The sequence below is a fragment of the Ostrea edulis genome, chromosome 4 (genome assembly GCF_947568905.1).
Source record: "Ostrea edulis chromosome 4, xbOstEdul1.1, whole genome shotgun sequence".
Taxonomy (NCBI): Eukaryota; Metazoa; Mollusca; class Bivalvia; order Ostreida; family Ostreidae; genus Ostrea; species Ostrea edulis.
In genome coordinates, this window is record NC_079167.1 from 74908455 (window position 1) to 74930974 (window position 22520).

General features: G+C 36.2%; 1 protein-coding gene across 3 annotated transcripts; it reads right to left on the reverse strand.

Annotated features, from left to right (window-relative positions):
* Positions 1 to 202: 202 nt before the first annotated feature.
* LOC125671239 (protein dimmed-like) lies at positions 203 to 22022 on the reverse strand. Of its 3 annotated transcripts, XM_048906774.2 has the most exons (3): positions 20720 to 22022; positions 7183 to 7591; positions 203 to 4195 (listed from the first exon to the last, which is right to left on the reverse strand). In XM_048906774.2, exon 3 carries the CDS (start codon positions 4190 to 4192, stop codon positions 3578 to 3580), a length of 615 nt encoding a protein of 204 aa, XP_048762731.1. In that variant the 5' UTR covers positions 4193 to 4195; positions 7183 to 7591; positions 20720 to 22022; the 3' UTR covers positions 203 to 3577. The 3 variants fall into 3 exon arrangements, with proteins under 3 accessions (XP_048762731.1, XP_048762732.1, XP_048762733.1); XM_048906775.2 differs by lacking the exon at positions 20720 to 22022 and having other exon boundaries at positions 7183 to 8021; XM_048906776.2 differs by lacking the exons at positions 7183 to 7591; positions 20720 to 22022 and adding an exon at positions 4365 to 4503.
* Positions 22023 to 22520: the final 498 nt, after the last annotated feature.

The window sequence follows — 22520 nt, forward strand, 5'->3', positions numbered from 1 at the left end:
GAAGGTCAACTAACAAAAATTCGTCGGATTTAGTAGCCATCTTCTCACTGCACATGCGCAAATAGAACACCACCTTCGAATGGCACAGGCGTAAATAGTCCCCTTAAATCTTTGTGAGGAGTGGAGGTGGGCAACAGATGTGCCAGAAAACTATGCATTCCAAACTGCACGAGATGTGAAATACACACAATAATAAAAACTGTTAGAATAGAAAAATACTTTATTTACTTTCATCATTTTGGTAAAAGAAATAAGATACAATATCGTAATTCCTAAATAATTTATCATCTAGAATTCTTTCCAAGACAAAAACAATAATATATATTTGTAATGATAACATTTTTTTCAAAAATATCATGATTAGGAGCAAAGAGATAAATATTGTTCCCATAAATCAACAATGTCGTGGGTCATCTTCTGGAACTTGAGACAAACTAATTCATGTATGTATTTTGATTTGCTTATTAGCAAGAGACTACAAACTTTAGAACGGAACCTTACTTATCAATCTGATATAAGCTAAGAAAAACATTTTATTGCAATTCTCACAATTAAAAAAATGAAAAGAAAATGCAATGAAGCTAAACATATACAAAGCGAAGCATATATGCAGAAACATGTTAAAATACATTCTCGAATCATTCAAAAATGTCAGGAAGCACATTCAATTAATTCATCATTCAAGATATACTTCAATATTGAAATAAGAATATATTTTCCGTGCACCATAAGGATTTGCTATATAACTGGCAAGGACATTGTTGCGTGTCTACACTAATCAACAACTACAGCGAACCTCCTCGGGAGTGCGGTTAATGTCTGAAAAGTTTCTATTCATAACGCTACATTGTATCATCTGAATGGAATTCTTCGGATCACTTCTATAGTAAAAAAAGTTTTTATCAACATTTTCATAAGCATTTTCTTAAAAAAATTAAATACATTTATCAAAATAATCAGGTAACAAAAATAAAGATATTCATGAGAATGCTGAACTTTCCTCTGTGGAAAATCGTATAACAAGTTCACAACCATTGATTAGATTAACATTTGTCCTTAATTAATCAGTATATCTAACATCTATTTAATAGTACCTACTCAAATGAAATTAAATGTTCGTAATCTCATGAAAAGTCTGCGACAATAATTCTGAGGGTAAAATTTAAATAAAAAAAACAAAACAAAACAGAATACAAATTACTATTCCATATTTTATCACTTAGTCCAACTGTATTCAAAACGAGGGTGGATCATTTTTATAAATTCTCGAGAATTTTTTTTAGAAAAGAGATGTTTTACTGAAAAATACATGTTCTTACTCAAATGGAACCTTTTTGAATAACATCTTAAACTCGGCATTGATGACAGATAGCTTCATAACGGGCTCTTATTATTGTTAATGTCTAGTATAGATTCCGAAAAAGTTTGATCCGCCACTGAACACTCGGAAGTAGCTTTAAAATGTGTCAATTGAATCTGACTGTTGACGTGGAGATATTATGTCGTATTACATTTATTTTGCAAGTGTTAAGCGCTACCATAAAGCCGGCCCAATCCTTGACGATGTATAAACAACAAACCGCTAGAACCAGGACACGGTATTCTACATTAAGAAAACTACTGGCAGATTACAAAATAATGCCTCGATTTCCTGAAAACCACATATCCTGCTACAGAGGAAACGCGTTTTAAACGGATACATAAAAAGATTACTGGGGGTACGCACGTACCATTACATAGGAGAAAAACAAAGGCACACATGAAAGAATTAAAAAGGCATATATAACCAAAGAATGACATTGATGATACACTTAGCCAAAATAATCATGTTTATGAATACACGGTATGGAATATATAGGTTACGCACATATACATGTATAATGATATACATCATCTGACCAGTATTCATATACATCAAAAATATAAGTTCATCTAAAAGGAGGGGATAAATAAATGGGCCTTCTCAGAACCTTCACCACAGTGAATAGTGATAAAACAGAACGAAAACCTGGAGGGCGCTGTTAAAGTCCACCACTACGCCATAGAAACCGGGTCCCTTCTCGTCCCCTAACAATGAAGGGGGGGGGGGGGTCTGTGAACTATTCTAACTGGTAGCGTTAAGCAATAATGCTGTAGCAAATATAACAATTTCATCTCTAGTTTAACAAATAGTGAAAAAAACTCCCACGCCATGAGACGTTATACTAGTACTACTTATATATACAGTATATATATAGAGAGAGAGAGAGAGAGAAAGGAGGAGAGAGAGAGAGGGAGAAAGAGTGAGGAGAGGGGGTGAGTGAGGAGAGAGAGATGGGGGAGTGATACCCAGCTGATTAGAAGTTATTGGAAACAAGAGCAAAATTTGTCACCAGAGACAGGTAGTTTATCAGCTTAGATTGTAGACACACCTTCGCAGGCAATAATATTAAGATGTTGAATAACACGGGGGATGTTCCTATAATTACACCGACCACTGGTCTTTCCTACGCAAACACATCGAACACAGCCCCAAATGAATGAAAACTTCAAGCGGAATCAATAACATATCGACTAACAAGTCCTCATTACGGGATAAAGAATGCGATTATTACTTCAACATTTAATTATTCTACTGAAATCAATGAAAGGAAAATGTGAAAGGTGACGCACTTGTTTTTAAGGATTCAAGAGCTCGGGGGATGATTTACTATTCCGCCGATCAATGGTCTATTGTATTACACCTTACGACAAAATGTTATACTTTTCTTAAAAACAGAACAGAAAATACATGAATAAACAAACAAAAGTTATCTCGAGAACGTTTTCCTACTGTACTGACACTCTAAAGCCAATGATTTCGGGCCGAGAGCTGTATATATACATAGCACCGATGCTTTGCCACGCATGTGAACGTAAACGGGATAAACCAGGTGACAGAGCGGACCCCATGCAATCGTGAGAGTGGCTTGGCATAGTCGTGACCCACAAGTCCCCAGATTAGATATTTACACGATTAAATAAATAAAAATATGTACAGACGTGTAATAACAATAAAACTCTCTCTACACGAGTTGAATTTCATACTACGGAAGTTATTAAAATAATTTTGACATGCTTCTAGGTAAAATATATAACTATCAGTAACTGTCTACATTATTCCATATACATGGTAGAAAATGCTAATTTGAGTATTTCGATAACGCTGAAAAATAGATTTCCTCTCCCTAGTATTCCGAGATTCATTTTGTATACACTTTAACTAGTTGTCAATGTTCGTGACGAAACTTGTAAACGATCGGGAGTTTTGGTGATGGAAACTAGCATGCTATTGGAATATCAATGAATTCGTTTTCCTATTGGCTGATGGAATTAGAATCCGGAAACCAGACGCCACATTTCTCAAGCAAATAATTTACAAAAAAGCAGCAGAAGGTCCACGTGCCCAGAATATGGCATGACAGTAAAAACGCCGAACACAAGTTGGAATTCATTAATGAGCTCAGAGTGATAATGTCACATATCCTCATTTTGAAACAATCCAAAATCCATGAACTTATGGAAAACGTTGACATTAGCACAATCATCAGTATATGACTTATGGAGATGAAACATCAAATAAGGAAGAATCTTCATGTGCGTTTTCTATGTCTACACTTTCCACTGTTCCCTCACTAAGAATACTCTCAGTTTCATCTTCGTCATTTTCTGATTTACTTGAGCTGTCAAAGCTGTAAGGAACTTTTTCGCCACGCATTTCACATATCACATTTGTCAGGGCTTTGATGTAGTTCTTGGCTAAGGTCAGGGTCTCTATCTTGGAGAGTTTTCTGTCTAATTTTATGTGTGGGATCACTTCTCGCAGATCCCCAAAAGCATCATTCAACGAATGCATTCTTTGTCTTTCACGTTCATTACTTTCAAGACGACGTAGATTTCTTTCTCTGGCGTTGAAACCCTTCCGACGTTTTGCGGATTTTTTCGGGCTTTTCACTTTTCTCTGATCACTATCGTCTGTCGCATCTGTTGTAGAGCTGGTTCCTGAATCTGAAGGTGAGGCTGGTCCTTCACGCCGCGCCCTTTTTCTGATTTGATAGTCCGTGGCCCTCAGCCCGGGCAAATCCCAAAATCCATCCGCAGTCGTCTGTTCGCTGTCTTCAGCGAGGTCGTACTCCAGCCTAGAACTCATGGCGCCGTGTTTCCCTGAACGCATCACCTGCAAAGATAGACAATGTTATAAGGAAACTGTCATTCTGCTTTCGTTGGTAAATTACAAAATTGTAAACCAAGATCATTTAAACTGTGATTTACCTACAACCTGCACTTCAAAAAAGGTTAATCAAAGGTAAATTATCATAATTTCGATACTTTTTAAAAAGACAGACCTTTGACGCAACTAAGGTGGAAGGGCGAGCATTGTGTTTCCGAGTCGTGCTGACGTTGGAATAATTAGATTGTACGCTGACACTATATTTACAGAGTTTTCAAATAGAAGTTTACATGAAGTGAATCCCCGTGTTTGAGGTCTCCCTAACAAGTGCATGTCTCCTGTAGATTATATTTAGCCTTTCTATTGATCGACGGAACAAAACCTTCGTCATGCATACACTTCTCACGACAAAGGTAATGCCCTTCATTGGAATCTCACTGTTTATTTCATGACGATTTAGATTATCAGAGAAACTTCTACAGAAGTTTAAATGTATTTTTCTTTCGTACAGTATACATCGTTTCCTCGTGTTTTGACCGACGTAGTAATAGACCAAGACGTATTTCTCCGATCTAAATTTAAAATCCCATTGTACACCCCCGCACAGATAATTTTATCTCATTTACGCCAATTAATCGATCCATGAAGGCGAATCCATTTAAATTGTTGTTTTGTAAACCCTTCTGCTCTCTGAATGAATTTGGTCTCGGCATGAAATGTCAAAGTTTATTATATCATCCTAAATCTTTTATCCCTAAAGGTCCGTGTCATACAAACATGCAATTCTATTTCACCTATTTTTGGTGGGGGGGGGGGGGGGGTGTTTTCTTTCTACTTATTCTGATACTGTTACTCAATCGTCATCAAAGATATACTATTGCATGTATCAACAGCATGCGTACAGAATGGATTGTCTGGTGATTAATGGACGTGCATTCTTTCCATGAGACGGACAAAGCCGAAGTGACGAGGTCTCGAGAAAACGAAGCTATGACAAAATCAGAATAAAGGCTGTAAAAGCTGACAATGTGTCCCATTCATTTCAAATGACATTTTATTGTCAAACACCGGTGTTTTACTAGGAGCAAACGATCAATCAAAAAATTGCTCTGCAAAACTAAATTATTTGGAGTTTTTGGTTTGGGTCTTCTGTGACAAGTACCTGATATGGTTGTTAAATTCAAATGATTAATTCCAAAACAGGAAAACAAATCTTATTGATTCCTTAACCGGTTATAACATAAATTTTCTTTAGTCTTGTGTCATTAAGGACGAAATGACTAGAAATATAAAACATGTCATGTTCATCGCTACAATCATATTAAGCTGAAAGTGCACAGTGTGATTTCAGTATAGCTTCCGTCTAAATGAAACAAATTGCTGTCATTGTAAAAAAAAATATTGATTACAATATTTAGAAAAACTGATTGAATTTGTAGGGTCTTTGAATTTAAGCAAACTACCACTATCTGGTAGACGAGAAGGTAACCGGTAAATTACCCGGATGTATTAGTATACACTAAAAACGCGGAAGTCGCCTGGCTGCGGAGGAATGTTGCAGCTCCGGGCACCTGCTGGATACCTCGGGAGGTAACAACAAAAGTCCATATCGGCAACTTTCTCTCCACTAACTCGTATGAAAAGATCCTTTCTCGCTCGAGTACCTACATAGTAACAATCTGACCACTGAAAACAGTAAATCGGTGCATTTGTATCTAACGCTACAATGACCTTTAGCAAAGTTGGAGTGATTCCATAAGTTTATATGATATGACCATTTCTCTAAAATCATTTACCAGTTCCAGGAAAAAAATTCAATTGATGATAGTGTCAAGTGAAGAAGAAATTCCTGTTTTCCCTTGTGTGACCACAACTTACTAAATAGTTTTCTTTTCACGAATATTGTATTTGTGTTCTGTCAAAAAACTGACAGAAACTAACGAGAGATTGTCCTCCCTGATGACAAGCGGACAAGATTTTGTCACCAACTTAATTGCGGCGAGGGGATCGATAAGCTATTGTCACTTTCCCCCCCAAGACCCCGCACTGTAGAGCGATTATCGGGAGGTAGGTCGTGCAGTTTACAATACTACGGTACTGTTTTATCCCTGTTAAATATTCGTTTTATTATAAAGTCAATTTTATTGATGCACTTGTTCCTCTCTATCAAACTATAGTGATCTGGTAAATCAATCGTGAACAGTTGTTTTCCCATGTATCAGCAAATGTAGTTTTTTTTATATCACCTAAAACTTGGAAAGACTACTGCTTTTTTCTTAATGGCGATTTCCAGTACAATTTATGGTGCAAATAACAGCACTTTTTTGAAAAACGATCCCTGAAACAAAGATACGTCAATTACGAAGAAAAAGAGTCGTCCACAAGGGGCGGCTATAACTCGCATTATCCTTCAAAATGAAGATGGGCAGCGCTCAAACTAACTTTCTCGAATGAAAATTGTTTTTATCAAAGTACATCAAACGAAATAAGTAGAACATCTGAATGGAAAACATCTGAGTTTACCTATATCATAGTCCTATCTCTCCAGTTGACTGCCAGCACAATACTTGAACTTGTACACCACCAGGCGTGAGCTCCAATTTGTAGCGTTATCGGGATGAGCACAAATACTCTTATCTTTGTGAATTAAACCCAATTTTTCAAACACTAACGTTTTGCTATGTTTTTGATTTAGAGACTAGACTAATTCTGGATATTTACACGGGTTTTTATTCTTGTGCAGGGTTTCTAAGATCTAAAAACTAAGTCTGAAAGCCACTTATGAACACGTCAATTGATTCTGTGAATGCAAAGTCAGCGTCCTAATGACTTAGTATTAGAAAAATAACAAGGCCACTTAAACTTTGCAATGTAACGTAGATATAAACTATGATATGAAAATATCACACAATCAAACTAATTTTACCGGGAAAAAACGCACATATAGCAATTGAATCTCTCTGAGATATACATATATAGATATATATACTTACTTAATAAATTTATAGTAGAAATCCTTTTCGATTTTATTTGAAGATACTCCTTTTATGTGGCGACAATGCTCTGATTTTTCGTAAAATCATACGGCTATCTGTGGAAATACTGCTGTCCGTATTCCAGTCTTTCACTCTTTACTGATGTCAACTGCTTGTTATAGAGTTGTCGTCTGCTGTGTAAAGGGAATTAATATCCTGATGATAACACACACATAATACGAGAGTTTGTAGTAATTATCAATCGATCCGAAGTAGCCAATGAAAATATGACGTTGTCTCGCCCAAGTCTCGGATACTATAACGAAGAGTCGGTGGGTGTCAACTGCTGTGGCGCTGTAGTTAGCTAGTAACTCGTGTTGATTCCGGTGAAGCCTCCGGGTGCAACGCAACGCACTGAGCAGAAAATCTGTAAAATATTGAAAAAAAAAGAAGTCTTATAAATGACGTGGTTTCGGGGTATATCATGACGATAATTGCATAATTAAATGAATAAAAACACTCCAAGCGCTACCTTAGATCAGCATCGGTGATATACTGAAATAAATATGATTGAAAACAAAATAAAACCTACTGTTTGAGTTGGCACATATACGTTTTGATGCACGAGATTGATTTTGTTCAATGGGGCGGTGCAAAATCAACGCTGTCGTTTGAATTTGAGTGAATTTCACACTTTATTGTTAGAGATCAATACAAGGAAGATATTCGCTTAGATTCGTATTTCACTGAAGTCATAATTATGACAGGTACTCAAACTGTCACTTTATGGCACGTGTGATTAATTAACTTGATTGAAAATGAAATTAATTTGTCACTTTTCAATAGAATATCCTTTTTACAATATTTTCCATATCACTGGTAATTTTTTTGCAGAGTGAATCGATTTCAGCACTTGTAAACTTTATTCATATTGCAGATAGACGATTCATTACACAATTTACTGCGTAAAATTCATAACCGCACACGCACTAGCGGTAGATATAAAATCTCGGAATATTAGTATACAAATGAGACTACATGTCACTTTCATCTGTTCCATGATCGTATCGTGAAACTTGATGGAAAATTGTTAGTCCAATTATACCGTTGGGTAAAGCCAGATGCCGAGCTGCTGACACACACAGTAGAACATCTATTACCACACTGTCAGCACAACATTGACAAATACTTAAAAGTGTGGACACCACGTGTTAAATTTCCTTGAACAAAAAAAAAAATGCCAGAATGCCAGCTAATGATTGTGAACTTATCATAGGTATCCTGCTACTTTGACAAATTCGGTCTGAGTCTTTATATGAAATATGGACCTTACCTGTTGATTTTCCACTACTTTATAAGTTTTACATGCTTTATTTTACAACAAGAGTACATATTATCGATTGCTTTTTATTTCAATTATACCGCCTATGAACATGTGTAAAAAAAGAGCGAGCTGTGTATTAAATGATGAGTTAATACACTTCTATATAGCGTGTGTCTCCCATTGTAGCACTATCAAGATTGGCAGAAATCCCTCACAAGGCCCCATTTCACAAGAGTACATTGCCTTAGAAACAAATTAAGCAGATCAAAAAGCGATAAAGAGAGGATTATGCTCTCGAAAATTGATATTACTATTGAGTAGATTGGTGGCCGCGGGTATACACTGCAGCTCGGACAATTGATGATAAACTTACTGATGGCCTGAAGCACCTACAGCGACAGGTGTGAAGATACAAGTAAATTCTACACCGTGACATGAGGGAGCAAGTCTGCACTATTATGGACAATTTTGTATGAATTAAATCAAATTTGCTCAAAATGGAACACCTCGACGTAGCCTTGAAACCCTAACGACTGGAGGATACGATGTCCTGATTTGTAATGTTTTCCATGAAATTTAGTGATATTGGCCAAATCACTCCCATTCATCATCCCTACTTCTGTGTGTATTAATGAACCTAAACTTTTGCAAATCTGTCTGTACACGTGGCAATCGCTCCATTTAAACCAGGGGAAAGGAAATGCTACGAACAGATGGTAATCTGCATCCTTATAAAGTCGAGACATATTTAGACGATTGCCTATACTTATTTACAGCGTTTTATGCGATCAGAATTCGCCGTCGATAGTCATAATTCTGAATACTAGGAGCACATGTGCGATATCATCTTTCAAATTAATAGGTTTCAAAGGTCTTTACAGACCGGTGTCAAATGAAGGTAAAGATTTACGATTCGAACCCGGAACCTTTCTTAGCTGCCGTTTTTATCTTGTCAAATGATGTTGTCCCTCGGGGTAGAGATCATCACAGCCGTATCGGCAAAAAACAGGGTTATTTTACATAGCTTCCGTAAAAATTGTCAACAAAAACAGAAGCAGACCTTTTAAACTTTAAACACAGGTAAATAAATTCATTCCGTCAAAACTAATAGTGGGCTATACCTCAAGTCCCGGATATCAAATATCAGAATCACTATCATGGGCTATACCTCAAGTCCCGGATATCAAATATCAGAATATTTGTCATGCTTTAATTTTCTATTAGTTGCCGACACATCGACATTATAAAGTGCCTATATGAGTTGTTTACAATTGCAAAAATTAGCATAGAGTCGGACAACGGAAATAAGCCATATTCCTCGTCATTGTTCTAAACAGACATTCCAAGCCGTTCACTCTCTTTAATGTACTGACAAGACGATGTATTTACAAGGTGGAATATTGCTCAGAACAACTATAATGTTTTTCCACATCAACAGAACGCCCCTACAGACACGCATTAATCAAAAGGACACCTTTGCTTTTTCTGATCATGTTTTCGGGTCCGATTGATCGCATACGTTACGTTATAATAACCCCTTCCTTCCCCAAAATAAGGAGTTTTCCCTCTTTTTCACGGAAAACTAAAATATCATGATCTTGAACTTCATACATATCTTGATGACAAAAAAATATCACATCCTGCATACGATTACCCAATAAAATTTGTACATTGTGGTTTTCTATAACAACCTAATGATATTCTCATTTCTTGTCAATGATATCAGGCACAAAGACAATGAAGAATTAGGCATAGTGTCATTAAAAATCAAGCCTCTGGCGTTAGTCTGTGTTTTGTACCACGGCGCGTCCCCCCCCCCCTCCCCTTCCTTCGATATTTTGATCTATATCCCAATTTACCACTGTCTTAGTTTGTGTAACAAGAATCGCGAACCTAAATCATCGAGTACGACAATCTGATGATATATTTATTGACAATTATTGAAAAAGGAAACGTCGTGAGAAAATATTTGGTTAAAAATAAACGTTACAAATTTGATTTTAAATCCGTCGGTATTTATCGATACAGTTTTAGGTGCGAAGAATAAACAGTAGTTTTGAAAACAGTACAAAAGACAGCCGCCATTGTAAGCCTTTTATTCAGAAAAGTGTCCCTATTGATTTCTGTAAAGCGACTAGTTTTGGTCTTTGCATAAAGTAATGAAGATTGATGACATCTGTGATCTACTCTTTGATGGTTATGAATATCAAAGGAATACTACTATTTTTTCTTATTATTGTTTTATATATTATATTTTTTAAGTAATAACATGGATCATTTATCTAATGGTTAGAGTTTTATATAAAATGATTTGATTTTAATTGGACATCATTCCACGTCTTTAATCCTATACCAGAGACGTGTTCTGCATTTCTCAACACATTGTTCGCTCGCTGGGACGAGGGAATATGCAAATCTAGCATTATTATTTTCAAAATACGATCAACAGTATAGGGAAATGAATGTCAAATTCTGATTAATTGACATAAAAATAGGACTTTCCCTCCGTGCTTTTGAAGACTATAAATTACTGTGTACTAAACAACTATGAAACGCCTTCCTAACATCTGGAATGTGGTTGTGTGTGTGTGTTTTGTTTTAGATATATATATATATATATATATATATATTCAGGAAATTAAATAATTAATTATTATTCAAATTGAACGTATTACTAGCCATTTAAAGAGAAAGCCAATTAATTACAACTTAGGTTTTTTATGGATCCGCGGTCGTGGTGGCATTGAATACGCCATGCAGCAAAAGCCGACAGGAGGTGCTCATTGTACAGATTCCAGTTTAATTGTCATTAATGCCTCGCGTTCCCACGAGAGATTAGATGTGAAGATAGCAGTATTTCGCGATTTGTAGTAACCCATCCAAGTAAAGTACACACTGTTTCTCATGTTCATACTCGACAAATTGATGACTTTTTTCCTTCATTTGAAAAATGAGACACGAAAACCATGAACGTCATAACTGTTGTAATCTCCAGGGTGTGCCAAAGATTCTCTGGTAATGAAAATTTCCGTGACCTGCGTGAGGGCAGTTAAAATCGGCATCGATCCTATATCCGTAACTACAAGTCAATTAATCGCTAAAAACAACCTATCTACAGTTTCTGTTTTCAAGTTTTTAATCAATGGATCTATCAAATGTTTCCCGGGGTATGGACGGCCTCAATTGGCCTGAAGTATGCATTAACTCGGCTTAATGCTGAATCAATTCATTTATCCCACTAACTTGCTAAATACTTGAACCGTATGTGCTCAGCTGTTCAATTGTGCGATTGAAACATTCATCCGAGCGCATATGTCGCAGACGACATTTACAGCAACAAGTGAACCATCGATAACGCTTGAAGAGGCAGGGTTTAAGCCTGGGCAGGACTCGCGCAATTCCTAGGTTTTCACAAAGAAATATAGCGACGAAATATTAATTCTCTTGAGTGGCAAAGGATCAATGCCGATTCCATATTTAGACGTTCGGAAACATCATCTGCAAGGAGTGGTCCGAACGTCACATCCGTGGGTGCCTCTTTTATTCAATATAAGGCGGCAAATTAAGCACGACCTCGGAAACCTGAAAACGAAGGATATCGGTTGTCTCCATCATTATCCAGTAAACAAAAAGATTCCTTAAAAGAGAACGGAGTAACCTGGCTTTTTATTAATTATCCGGTAAACAAAAAGAGTCCTTAAAGAGAGAACGGAGTAACCTGGCTTTTCATTCAATACTGTGAACTAAGGGAAACCTCGTCTGAAGATTTTTGCGTTGTGTAAGAATGTACATATTATTTCCAAAGACATTTATGGTTACTCTAGCCTACGCATTTCCCTAAAATTAGACAGACGACAGAGAATATGGTGGTCGACTGATAGTCATTGAATAATTTTGTTAACTTTGATGAAATCGATATTTATCTTTTAATCCAAAGACTGCACATATATAACTTGAAAACACGATATTTACATTCCATTCTTTAGCAAGAAGTACCCCGTCAACCATAATTTTTATCAGTTCCAACACCCCCCTCCCTCCCCATTTTATTCCCCCGTACTCGGAAATTCGGTGGCGTATAGGTTTTGGTCTGCCTGTTTGTTCGGTCTGTTTGGCCATAATTTTTGAGCGGTTGGTGATAGGGTTGTCATATTTCACATATGTATTCCATTTGGCAAGATCTTCCTTTACGTACCAAAAAATATTGACATTGTGACCTTGGGGTTGACCTACTTTTGAAAATCTTTAACCTTGGCGATAAATTTAGAATGGTTAGTGACAGGATTGTCATATTTCGCATACGTACGTATTCCTTTTGACAAAACTTTTCCTTCAGTACCAAAATATTTGACCTCTTAACCTCTTGACTTTGACCTACTTTTGAAAAACTTTAATTTAGGCTATTACTTTTGAATGATTAGTGATATGACTTTCAAGTTTCACATGAATATTCCTTGTGACACTTAGAGCTGGTGGCATCTCAATATGAGTGAAAAATTCTCGACGGAACGTAAAAAACCAATCAATCAATCAATCCTTGTGACTAGACCTTTCTTTGGCTACCAGAAGTACGTTGCTGCCATACGGGGGCATCAGTGTTTCACACATACACACATCGTCATATCTACACGTACCGCAATTAGAAAATGATAGACCGGTAACGGAAAGCGTCAAAGAAGACAGATGCCCCTGCCTACTTTATCTTCATTACATCTGCATACCGTATGTCATATATATATATATATATATATATATATAATATATATATATATATATAATATATATATATATATATATACATACTGTGGAATCGTTAATCCTGATCGCCAGCAGAAGTCATGTTCTTACACAGTCAGAGGCACTGAAGGAGGTAAACTAGGTTTGATCATCGGCATCAACAAGATGTGTTAGTGAAACACTGATGCCCCCGTATGGTTAAACTAAACTCTAAGGTCAACGTAACGAGGCCAAAATGTTTTGTACGAAAAGAGAGGTCTTGTAACAAGGAATACACAAGTGAAATATATAAGCCCAAGCACTAACCATTCAAAAGTTATGGCAAGGGTTAATTTTTTTTCTCTAAGTAGTTCAAACTCCAAGGTCACGAGGTCAAACATTTTGGTCCCAAAAAAATGGTCTTGTCTGAAGAAATACACACATGACACATGGAAGCTATATCACTATCCATTCAAACGTTATGACTAAGGTTAAAGTTCAAACGTTATAATTAAGGTTAAAGTTCAAACATTATGACTATGGTTAAAGTTCAAACGTTATGACTAAAGTTAACGTTCAAACGTTATGACTAAGGTTAACGTAAGACAGACGGACAGAAAAAAAAAAACCCATATGCCCCAGAATCTCTCATTACGGGGGCATACAAATTAAAAAAATTCCGAATCGTGGTCTAGTACATAAATCTATTGTTCACAAAATTACATTTTTAGTTAAGAAAATCGATGGTAGATGTCTACGGCTAATCCCAGAATTATTTCAAGTTGACGAAAAACAATATTGTGAATTAGAATTGCTTTCTGAAAATATTGCACTTGATATCGAATTATTTCCCAACTGTTGCTCAGCACGGACTGCCTCAGCCCAGTAGTATCTACTAAGTACAGAAATATGAATATGATAGTCAGTAAAACACAGTATGTGCCATATAACCATTTAAAATCGATTGATGGACACATATGTATGGTCCGGATGTAAAATACAGTATAAAAATGTATATGGTACAAATCTGGTGAAAAGAATAGCTGCACTGCAGACGCCATAATGCTGTGTTGAAGTGCCTATGTAACAATGTCTATGGCGGGAAGGTGGTCTTGAAAAGAGGAGACGTGCTAGTATTTTGCAGTAGACAGGATTAAAAAAGACAACCAAATGATTATTGATAATAGAATTTCTAGAAAGCATATTGACGTGATAGCTTTAATAGGTAGAAATGGGTAATTTCCAGTCTTTAATTTCACGCTGTTTTGCTCTTCCATTTGTCGTTATGATGATCTCATTTTGCTGGAGATTTAAGATTAACTTAGCAATTAACAGTTCCGTTTAAGAAGAAACCAATGATTCCTGAATTGATGAAAATCACACTATTGAATTGCAAAAGAGAGGGGGGATAATACATGGAGTTGAACAGATTCGTCTTTAACATGTATTTAGGAAATAAAATTCACCTTTGAAAATACATATATATTATTACTACAGTAACGTGATCCGAAGAGTCGGATCACGTCGAGTTGCCAGGCGCGGATCATCAGATCACATGAGACGCGAAGCGTCGAGATTGATCTGATGATCCGCGCCTGTCAACGAGACGTGATCCAACTCTTCGGATCAAGTTACTGTAGTAATGATAAATTTATTATATACCCCTTCTGCATTTTAAATCCACATTTCTAAGATAATAAATGTAATCCAAACTATCAAAACCACAGACATACCATGAAATTATGTTTTGTTTACGCAGTTTTGTTTGTGACGCGGTCTATATTTTCCACAAATAACGTTGCGTTGATGCATTGTGACGTCATCAGTTTCAGAGGATACCGATACGAAATCAGAAAACCACAGTGTGGTGATCCGGAAAACCGGATCACACGCTGTGAAATCCACAGTATCTAAGAACGATACATTGATGGGTATATAATAAATGAGGGTATGGACTGCGACGATTCATGTTGGTAAACCGGCATACTTCATGAAGTGCGTTTGTAATACAGGTACACGAGGTATAAACTGCGACGCTTCACACTGGCGTACTTCGTGAAGCGCGTGTGCTCGCGTGAAGCGCGTGTGCTCGCGTGGAGCGCGTGTGCTTGCTTGAAGCGTTGCAGTTCATACCTTCGGGTATTTTCAAAACTATAATTTATTTCTTATAATTACATTCTACTTCCATTTCTACTGGAATTTCCAGTCGCTGGGTCTACTTTTATTTGTCAAGTATATTTCTGTATTCATACGCGCATTATGTTTACAACTGCGGCACATTCACGAGGCAAAAGAGCAACAACATTGGAATTGTAAATATTAAAGAAATGCGAGTCCTCTTCTCTTGTTTTACTATCATTCATCCGTTCAACTACCATCGCCTGAAATAAACTTGAATCTTTTCCTTGATTTTGCTAATACCATATTGTGCTGAGCAAAATCTAGGTCACAATCAAATTAAAAATTGATGAAACATTGCACAAATTAAACTTAATTATACCACGATCCGTTTTACACACTACATCTACTCCACATATCGTCATTAGAAGTTGGTACTACCGGTGGGAATAGAAGGAGAAGACGTATTCCATTTGTCATTAATTTGTCGCAGTTTACCGAAAATATTCCATCGATCCTCGCGTATCTGACTTTCATTCAATGTAGTTTTGTGAACCACGACCTAAAAAAAACTCCGATAATTTACACTTAAATCCCAAAGAGAATACACACGAGAAAGGGGAGCTGAAAACGTTTATAGGTCTTCTGGGATGAAAACGTCGCGCCAAAACGTTATATCGTTGTTTTTGGGGGGGATTCAAAACTTTGTCATATTAAAAACTACTTTTCTAAAGCGCAAAATTAGTTTCCTCGGGGAAAAGTGTGCAGTATTTCTAGTTTGCAAATCGTTTGAGTTCTATGCAATGCATTTTTTAAATATAAAACTCTTCATTTTACAGCAGTGATTCATAGAGAGGACGTGTCGTTTTCGGATTTTTAAAGAAAAATTTACTGAAATTCGACTAACTGCGTTATATAGCGTACGACATAAGATAGGGGGTTTAGAAAAATTTACTGGGATTCGACTAACTGCGTTATGTACGGTACGACACTGAAATGATTTAAAACGCCAAGCCAATAACAAAAGGCATTTGCTGTGGTTTTAAAAGATCCATTTTGTAAATTGGTCTTTTTTGTGAAATGTAACATACAAGAATGGGTATATTGCCGATCTGGAGACCTGTCAAAGTTAAGCTATAATTATACCATTCTCAGAGTGTGGTTGTCTTCCTTATTGACGCTAATTGAGGAAAAATGGAATAAAAACATTTTTCAAGGAAAAGAGCTTAAAGGTTCTTAGTATTTAACATTTCTCCACGTCCGCAAAACTTTTTTATCAAAGTAAGAAATATCAAAAATCATTTTACAAGGAAAACAGCTCAAACGTTCTTTTAACATTTATTTCTCCACATACGCAAAACATCTGATCGAGGAAAGACGTTTAAAACAAATATTATTTAATAGAAGACAATATTGAGGACAATAAGCCTAAAGCTGACGTGCCTGAAAACTGGAGCAGCCATTTAAATCTGCGGTTAATGAGTGTCGCGGGATTTGGTCTACTTGCACATCGTCTGAATAACTAGATTCGCAATGATTCATTGCAGCTGACGTCTGCACATCGGGTGAATCTTAAAGTACAGACGACAGTTCAAGAAAGAGTATAATTACTGTTCTATCTTTTTATTACAACAGGAAACAATAGTCCGGGGTTAGGGTAAATTTTGTCATTGTCAACTAACGTCTATCGAGACTAATTAACCCTCGCGTATTGCAGTTTTGAGTCACCTGTAACGAGTACTATGTTTAAACACCGAGACGAATGCATATTAATTAACGAATTATGCACAAAAATAGACTATTTATTTGGCTTTAATGATAAGAGGGCAACCATATTTACATCTATACTTCATAGTGACTTGGTGTTTCGTTGCATGCCTTTTTCCTTTTTCGTGAGAATATGAATAACCACGGCTTCAGTAAAAGAAAGAAAAAAACCCGCAGTAAATGACTCTCTTTTTGTTATATTACCCGCAAATGACTTCGAGTTTCAGAATTGATAATAAAGTAAGCTGCCATGGAAATAGTTTCAAATGCCAGCAAATACACTGCACTTACAAATCAATTTTATGAGAGTTGCATTACATGACCTTATTTTCTTTCCACCAAAACTTAAGTGAAACTTTAACGATTTTTTTCTCTGGCTTAACCACCAGAATTTTCTCATCACGGTTAGTTTGCTGCACAGCATGTAAACATTGTTTACATATATTTGCATCAATTAATTTACATATCTTTTTTTCCCGAATCGGGGAAAGAATTATTGATAACCGGCCTAGTGTAAAATCTAGCACTATTTGTGGATTGTTTGGAGGCAAATGAACTTTTATGTTCATGTAAACGTACTGCATTCGCAAAGGGAAGCAAAAGTCTGAACCAGATTTTTATGAGGCCTTGTTAAGGACGAATGTTGAGCGAAGAGAGCCCATAAAGCCTCTGTAACTAGCATTGACCGGTACAACGACCGCGTACAACGGTTCTATAAATCAAGAAGAAGAATTAAAAGCAAATTCCTGATCCCATTAATGATTCTTAATTAAACCCAATACGATGGATTTTCACACGCAGGATTTCACCGTTCTCTTCACCTGCATCTTTACGGTCCCCTGTAATGTGAATATAGTCGATGGACAGGCCACATTTTTCAGAACATTGTTTTAAATTTATATACCACCTCCACCCCCGAGATCGACGGATGGGGTGGGGTGCATATTGCTTTCGGTTTGTCTGTAACTTTAATCGAGCTCATAACTTCTACATGTATATCAATGAAGATTGGGGCTCCATACTTTGTGAACTATAAGGTCAAGGTCATTGCAATAAAGCTGCTGTATCAAGGTTAAATTTCCGACAATTGAACGTGGTCATGCATTGCTTCTTGATTATTTTTTTTACACGTGATTCCAAGAAAACATTTGTTGACTTTTCCTGAAAAGACACGCATAATCAATGACGAGTACGCATAATCAGTGACGAGTACGCATAATCAATGACGACACTCTGATCATTCTTTTTTTCCATAAAACAAAAATAGATGTGAAATAATTGAATATTAGGAGTTTTTGGAAAATTCAGAAATAAACACGCGGAATATACGGCAAATTAAGATTGATTTGTCAAAATTAATGAAAGAAACTTATCGCCGTGCCAATGACGGATTTCCCGTACCCACTCCTGCCCTCAAGTGAACTCAGTTACAAGATTAATCATATTTACATAATATTAAAACCTCGACTCGTTTATTATCGGCATCACAGAAAAGAACACCGCATAAATGACATGGCTTTAATTTATTAAAAACAATCGCTACCTTATATAATTGGTACAACATTAATTGTCTGTGTATGTCTTTTAGTTATTCATACAGCAATTTGATTAGAAGGGGGATGGGAATTGTCGAATTTCTTTCCCGAAATTGAAGTCTGGTTCAGTCATTTCTGGGATACAGACGTGCATGGACTACCTATACAAGTTTGAGGTGTTCTTGTTTATGTCTTCTCGTGATTTAATACTATTGACAAGCGCGAACTTTTAACCTTACAGTAAATTATGTAGTCTATTCTGTCATAAGTATAATGTATTCTAAGAGACAATAGACAAAAAGAAGTTTCGTTCTCGAGAGAGAAAATGAAATTAATTCTAATCTTTGCATTATGATTGTATGGTAATCATGAAAAACATTATGAACGTAGGATTTGAATTAAACATATACGGAGGACCTTGGTAGGGTTTAGCTGTTACATGCTTAAGTGTTATTGTTGTTTTAAAGAATACTATTTTATCCACACGAGAGGAATGCTTATACAGCATTTTATTGAACTCTACGCGTTATATTAGTATTGGGTATTTTTATCAACATGTCTGTAAAGGACACAGATATGACAGGAAGTGGAGACAATAAACCCTCACCCAGGTCTCTGTAGACGATTGAGATCTGACTAAAAGTCCACTACCGTACAACATGGAGAACCGGAAGCATGCCGAAGGTACATACCGAAGCTTAAATTTGATTACATGCTAAGCCAAGACAAGCCTTTCATGCTCTAACACCCTGCACTTCGGTAGGTAATCTCACCTCTCAGTGGGACTACAATATTCGTCTATTGATTTTGTTTTGGGTGACAATTTATTCCTGGATGTTACACTTTCTACGTATTCAGCTGTTGATAACAGATAATATAGATCAGGTTAGATTAATTATTAATTATCATCTGTTGATTCAGTCGTACTAGTGACAAAACGGCGACACTACAAAGCTTTATTCATGTATGTATAAAAGCCTAGAATATCCTCTTTCATTTTCTACCAATATATGTAGCTTAAATGAATTAAAAATCACAGATATTATACTGCACAATATATATATTCAATTATAGGCCTAACAAATTTAGACGGTTAATTTCGTTCCGCAAGACGCTTCTCGAGTAAAAGACGAAAACCGGAAATGTTCCGATGTTCAAACGGACGTAAGATTCGCGACCAATGAAGTTTTCATGATGCAAAACAGCAACTAGGTCATCTGTCAGCGCACGACAGTCAAAGTGTGATAAAAAGGTAGCAAAAGCAATAGGCATGAAAGCCGTCACCGATCTTAATAAAGACAAGGGGTTAGAACACCGTGTGTCGGATTCATGCTTGAAATTGCTGCCGTGTCAAAGAAAACCTATTTTGGTGTACAACCAAATACGATGCAATTAAAAGAAGGAACATCAAAATAGAAGGGAAAATAAAAGATATGGGAATATGAAGCTTACATAACACGGTATAATTACAGTGAGGGGGTACATTTGTACATGTAATTTTGTAAATGATTTATGTTGTCACGTAGTTGCCATGCTGAACGGATGTATAAATTATCAGTGAAATTTATAGGGTGAATTAATTTAAGGAAAGAGAGAGAAAAATGTTAAGAAGTCGTCATCTTCCATCTACTTATCGTTCAAGTTACACTTTGTGCACCGTTACACAAGGAAATGGAGATTTAAAGCTGTGATCGTTGTCTTCGGAGCAGGATGCATGTCGTAGTTTGTTGGTTTACCTCAGAGAAGATAACACTTTTATGCATTTTAATTTTGATATTTCCTTTAACTGTTTCTTGTTTAAATAAGTCAACCATGGATGATAATGTGATTTTCTGTTGTTGTTCAATCAAACTAAATGTCAAATTAAAAATGTATCAGTTGATAGTATACATTTCGCTTTTATCATTACATCAAAACTCTATTCACGTAGTTATACGTCCTACATTACAGGGAAAATAAATTAAGATTGGTAATCAATGGCAAATCATTTTTTTATGTTCTCGTACTTTTTCGTGGGAAATTATACAATATCCTAAGAAGGATATTGGACGAAAACGAAGTTTCATGAGAAAATGTCAATGAAAATAGGACTTACATTAAATCTGACAGTTGTCTTGGAGGAAAAGGAAATAATCCACACCGTGTCACTGGTTCCTGCGCATGGATTAACTTTTCTTTCACATTACACCTGTCAGTTGGTCGTCAGATTAGAGCTCGAGGGGGGCGGGGCGCAGCGTCACACCATCAATCAAAAAATGTCCTGTCTTATTTCCCATTCATAGTAAGTACTAACCTTTGCCGCCGGACCTTCTTTCGATTGATTTTCTATCAAAAACTATCAGAATGATCGTTTTTGTTTCTAGTTGGTTTTTGTTTCTTTGGTTGGGTTTTTGTTTCAGTATTTTATATTTAGCTGTGGGGTTTTTTTTTGGGGGGGGGGGGGGGTAATTTGTATATTTAATTTATTTATTTTTGGATTATGTTTGTTTTTATTTTTTTTACTTTCAAAAAGCTTATACCGATGTCCTAATGATGATGGATTGTTAATTATTAATTGTTAATTATTAATAATCCAGGTTCCTGTATTAGTGGGGAATTGAAAATAATCAAATGAAGTCATTGGTTATTATCATGGGGAAAAAACTGTTGCAAACATGATCTATACTACCATGACTAAAAATTAGGTTATGACAATCCTGTTTTGTTTACCTTAACAGAAATGGACAGATAGTACTGGCATTGTACTGGGTGATAAATGTAACCTCTAAACGTGTCACTTATACTAAGTGCTATGTGGTTTAGGTAATACAGATCCACATGTCTTTGTATTATCAACCAATGGCGGATCCAGTGCCAGACGCACGAAACCCCTTCCCCAACCCCCAACCCCAATATGATCCAATTTTTCATATAGAAGAATGGCCCAAAATACTAAAATACATACATTTTACTGTGTTAGAATTCAGTAGTTTCGCCCAATGTACTCCCATTGTGGGTCTCAAAATAGTTTGCAGACAATTACCACCACCCCGGTTAAGAAATTCCTGGATCCGCCACTGTTAATTTCTTCGCAAAGTCACTAAAGTAACACCAGGTTCTAAATACCATACACGTGTACTCTTTTCGAAATTTCAGGAATGGCAGAACATATCCAAACTTTGTTTATTTATGAGGTATTATGCACTACGCTTATCAATGTCGCACCTTGCAGAAATGTAAGTCTTGATTTTCAAGCGCGCAGCAAAAACAAAACAAAACCCCCAAAAATAAGGGTACACTAAGAAGAACACTTTGAATTTTCTGCTCCTAATGAAGTGCTTATATAAAAAATAAAAGTACTCTTGTCTGATAGTGAGATTGACCTTGGGTTTTGAAACGTGGACGCCATTATAACAAGTGCGGGGCACGAGCTGCAAGAACTCTGCACTCTAGAAGAATTGTTTCCTTTAAAATTCTGTGTATCTGAATTACTTTCTGTAGTTGACAGATACTAGTATTAAATTCCTACTTGGCATAGCATATTCATAAGTGACTGTTTCACGATTTATGCATATGATTTCTATAAAGCTATTGTATAGAAGAAGATTCCTATTCCAAACCTCTGTTTACATAGAAAACATTGTCAATGATAAATGATTAGACTAGTTTCAGGTAGTAACTTTTTCACCTGCTCCTTCCACCAGGCTTGTTTGTTTGATTGTGGTCTTTTTGCTCCGCTAAATTAAAACTTTTTGATGTCTTTTTAGCAGACTAATTTGCAACTTTTTGAATGTCGTCTTTTTATCCCTGAAATATCGACTTGGAACTTTAAGACTAATTATTAATTACAGTCCATTAATAAAATCAAGATATGTGTCACTAATGGTTAACCACACAAAACCTCCTTCTGGATGCCA

What these genes read in the sequence shown, in the direction of transcription:
- LOC125671239 (XM_048906774.2), bottom strand. Translation starts at nt 4,192, where the DNA reads ATGCGTTCAGGGAAACACGGCGCCATGAGTTCTAGGCTGGAGTACGAC.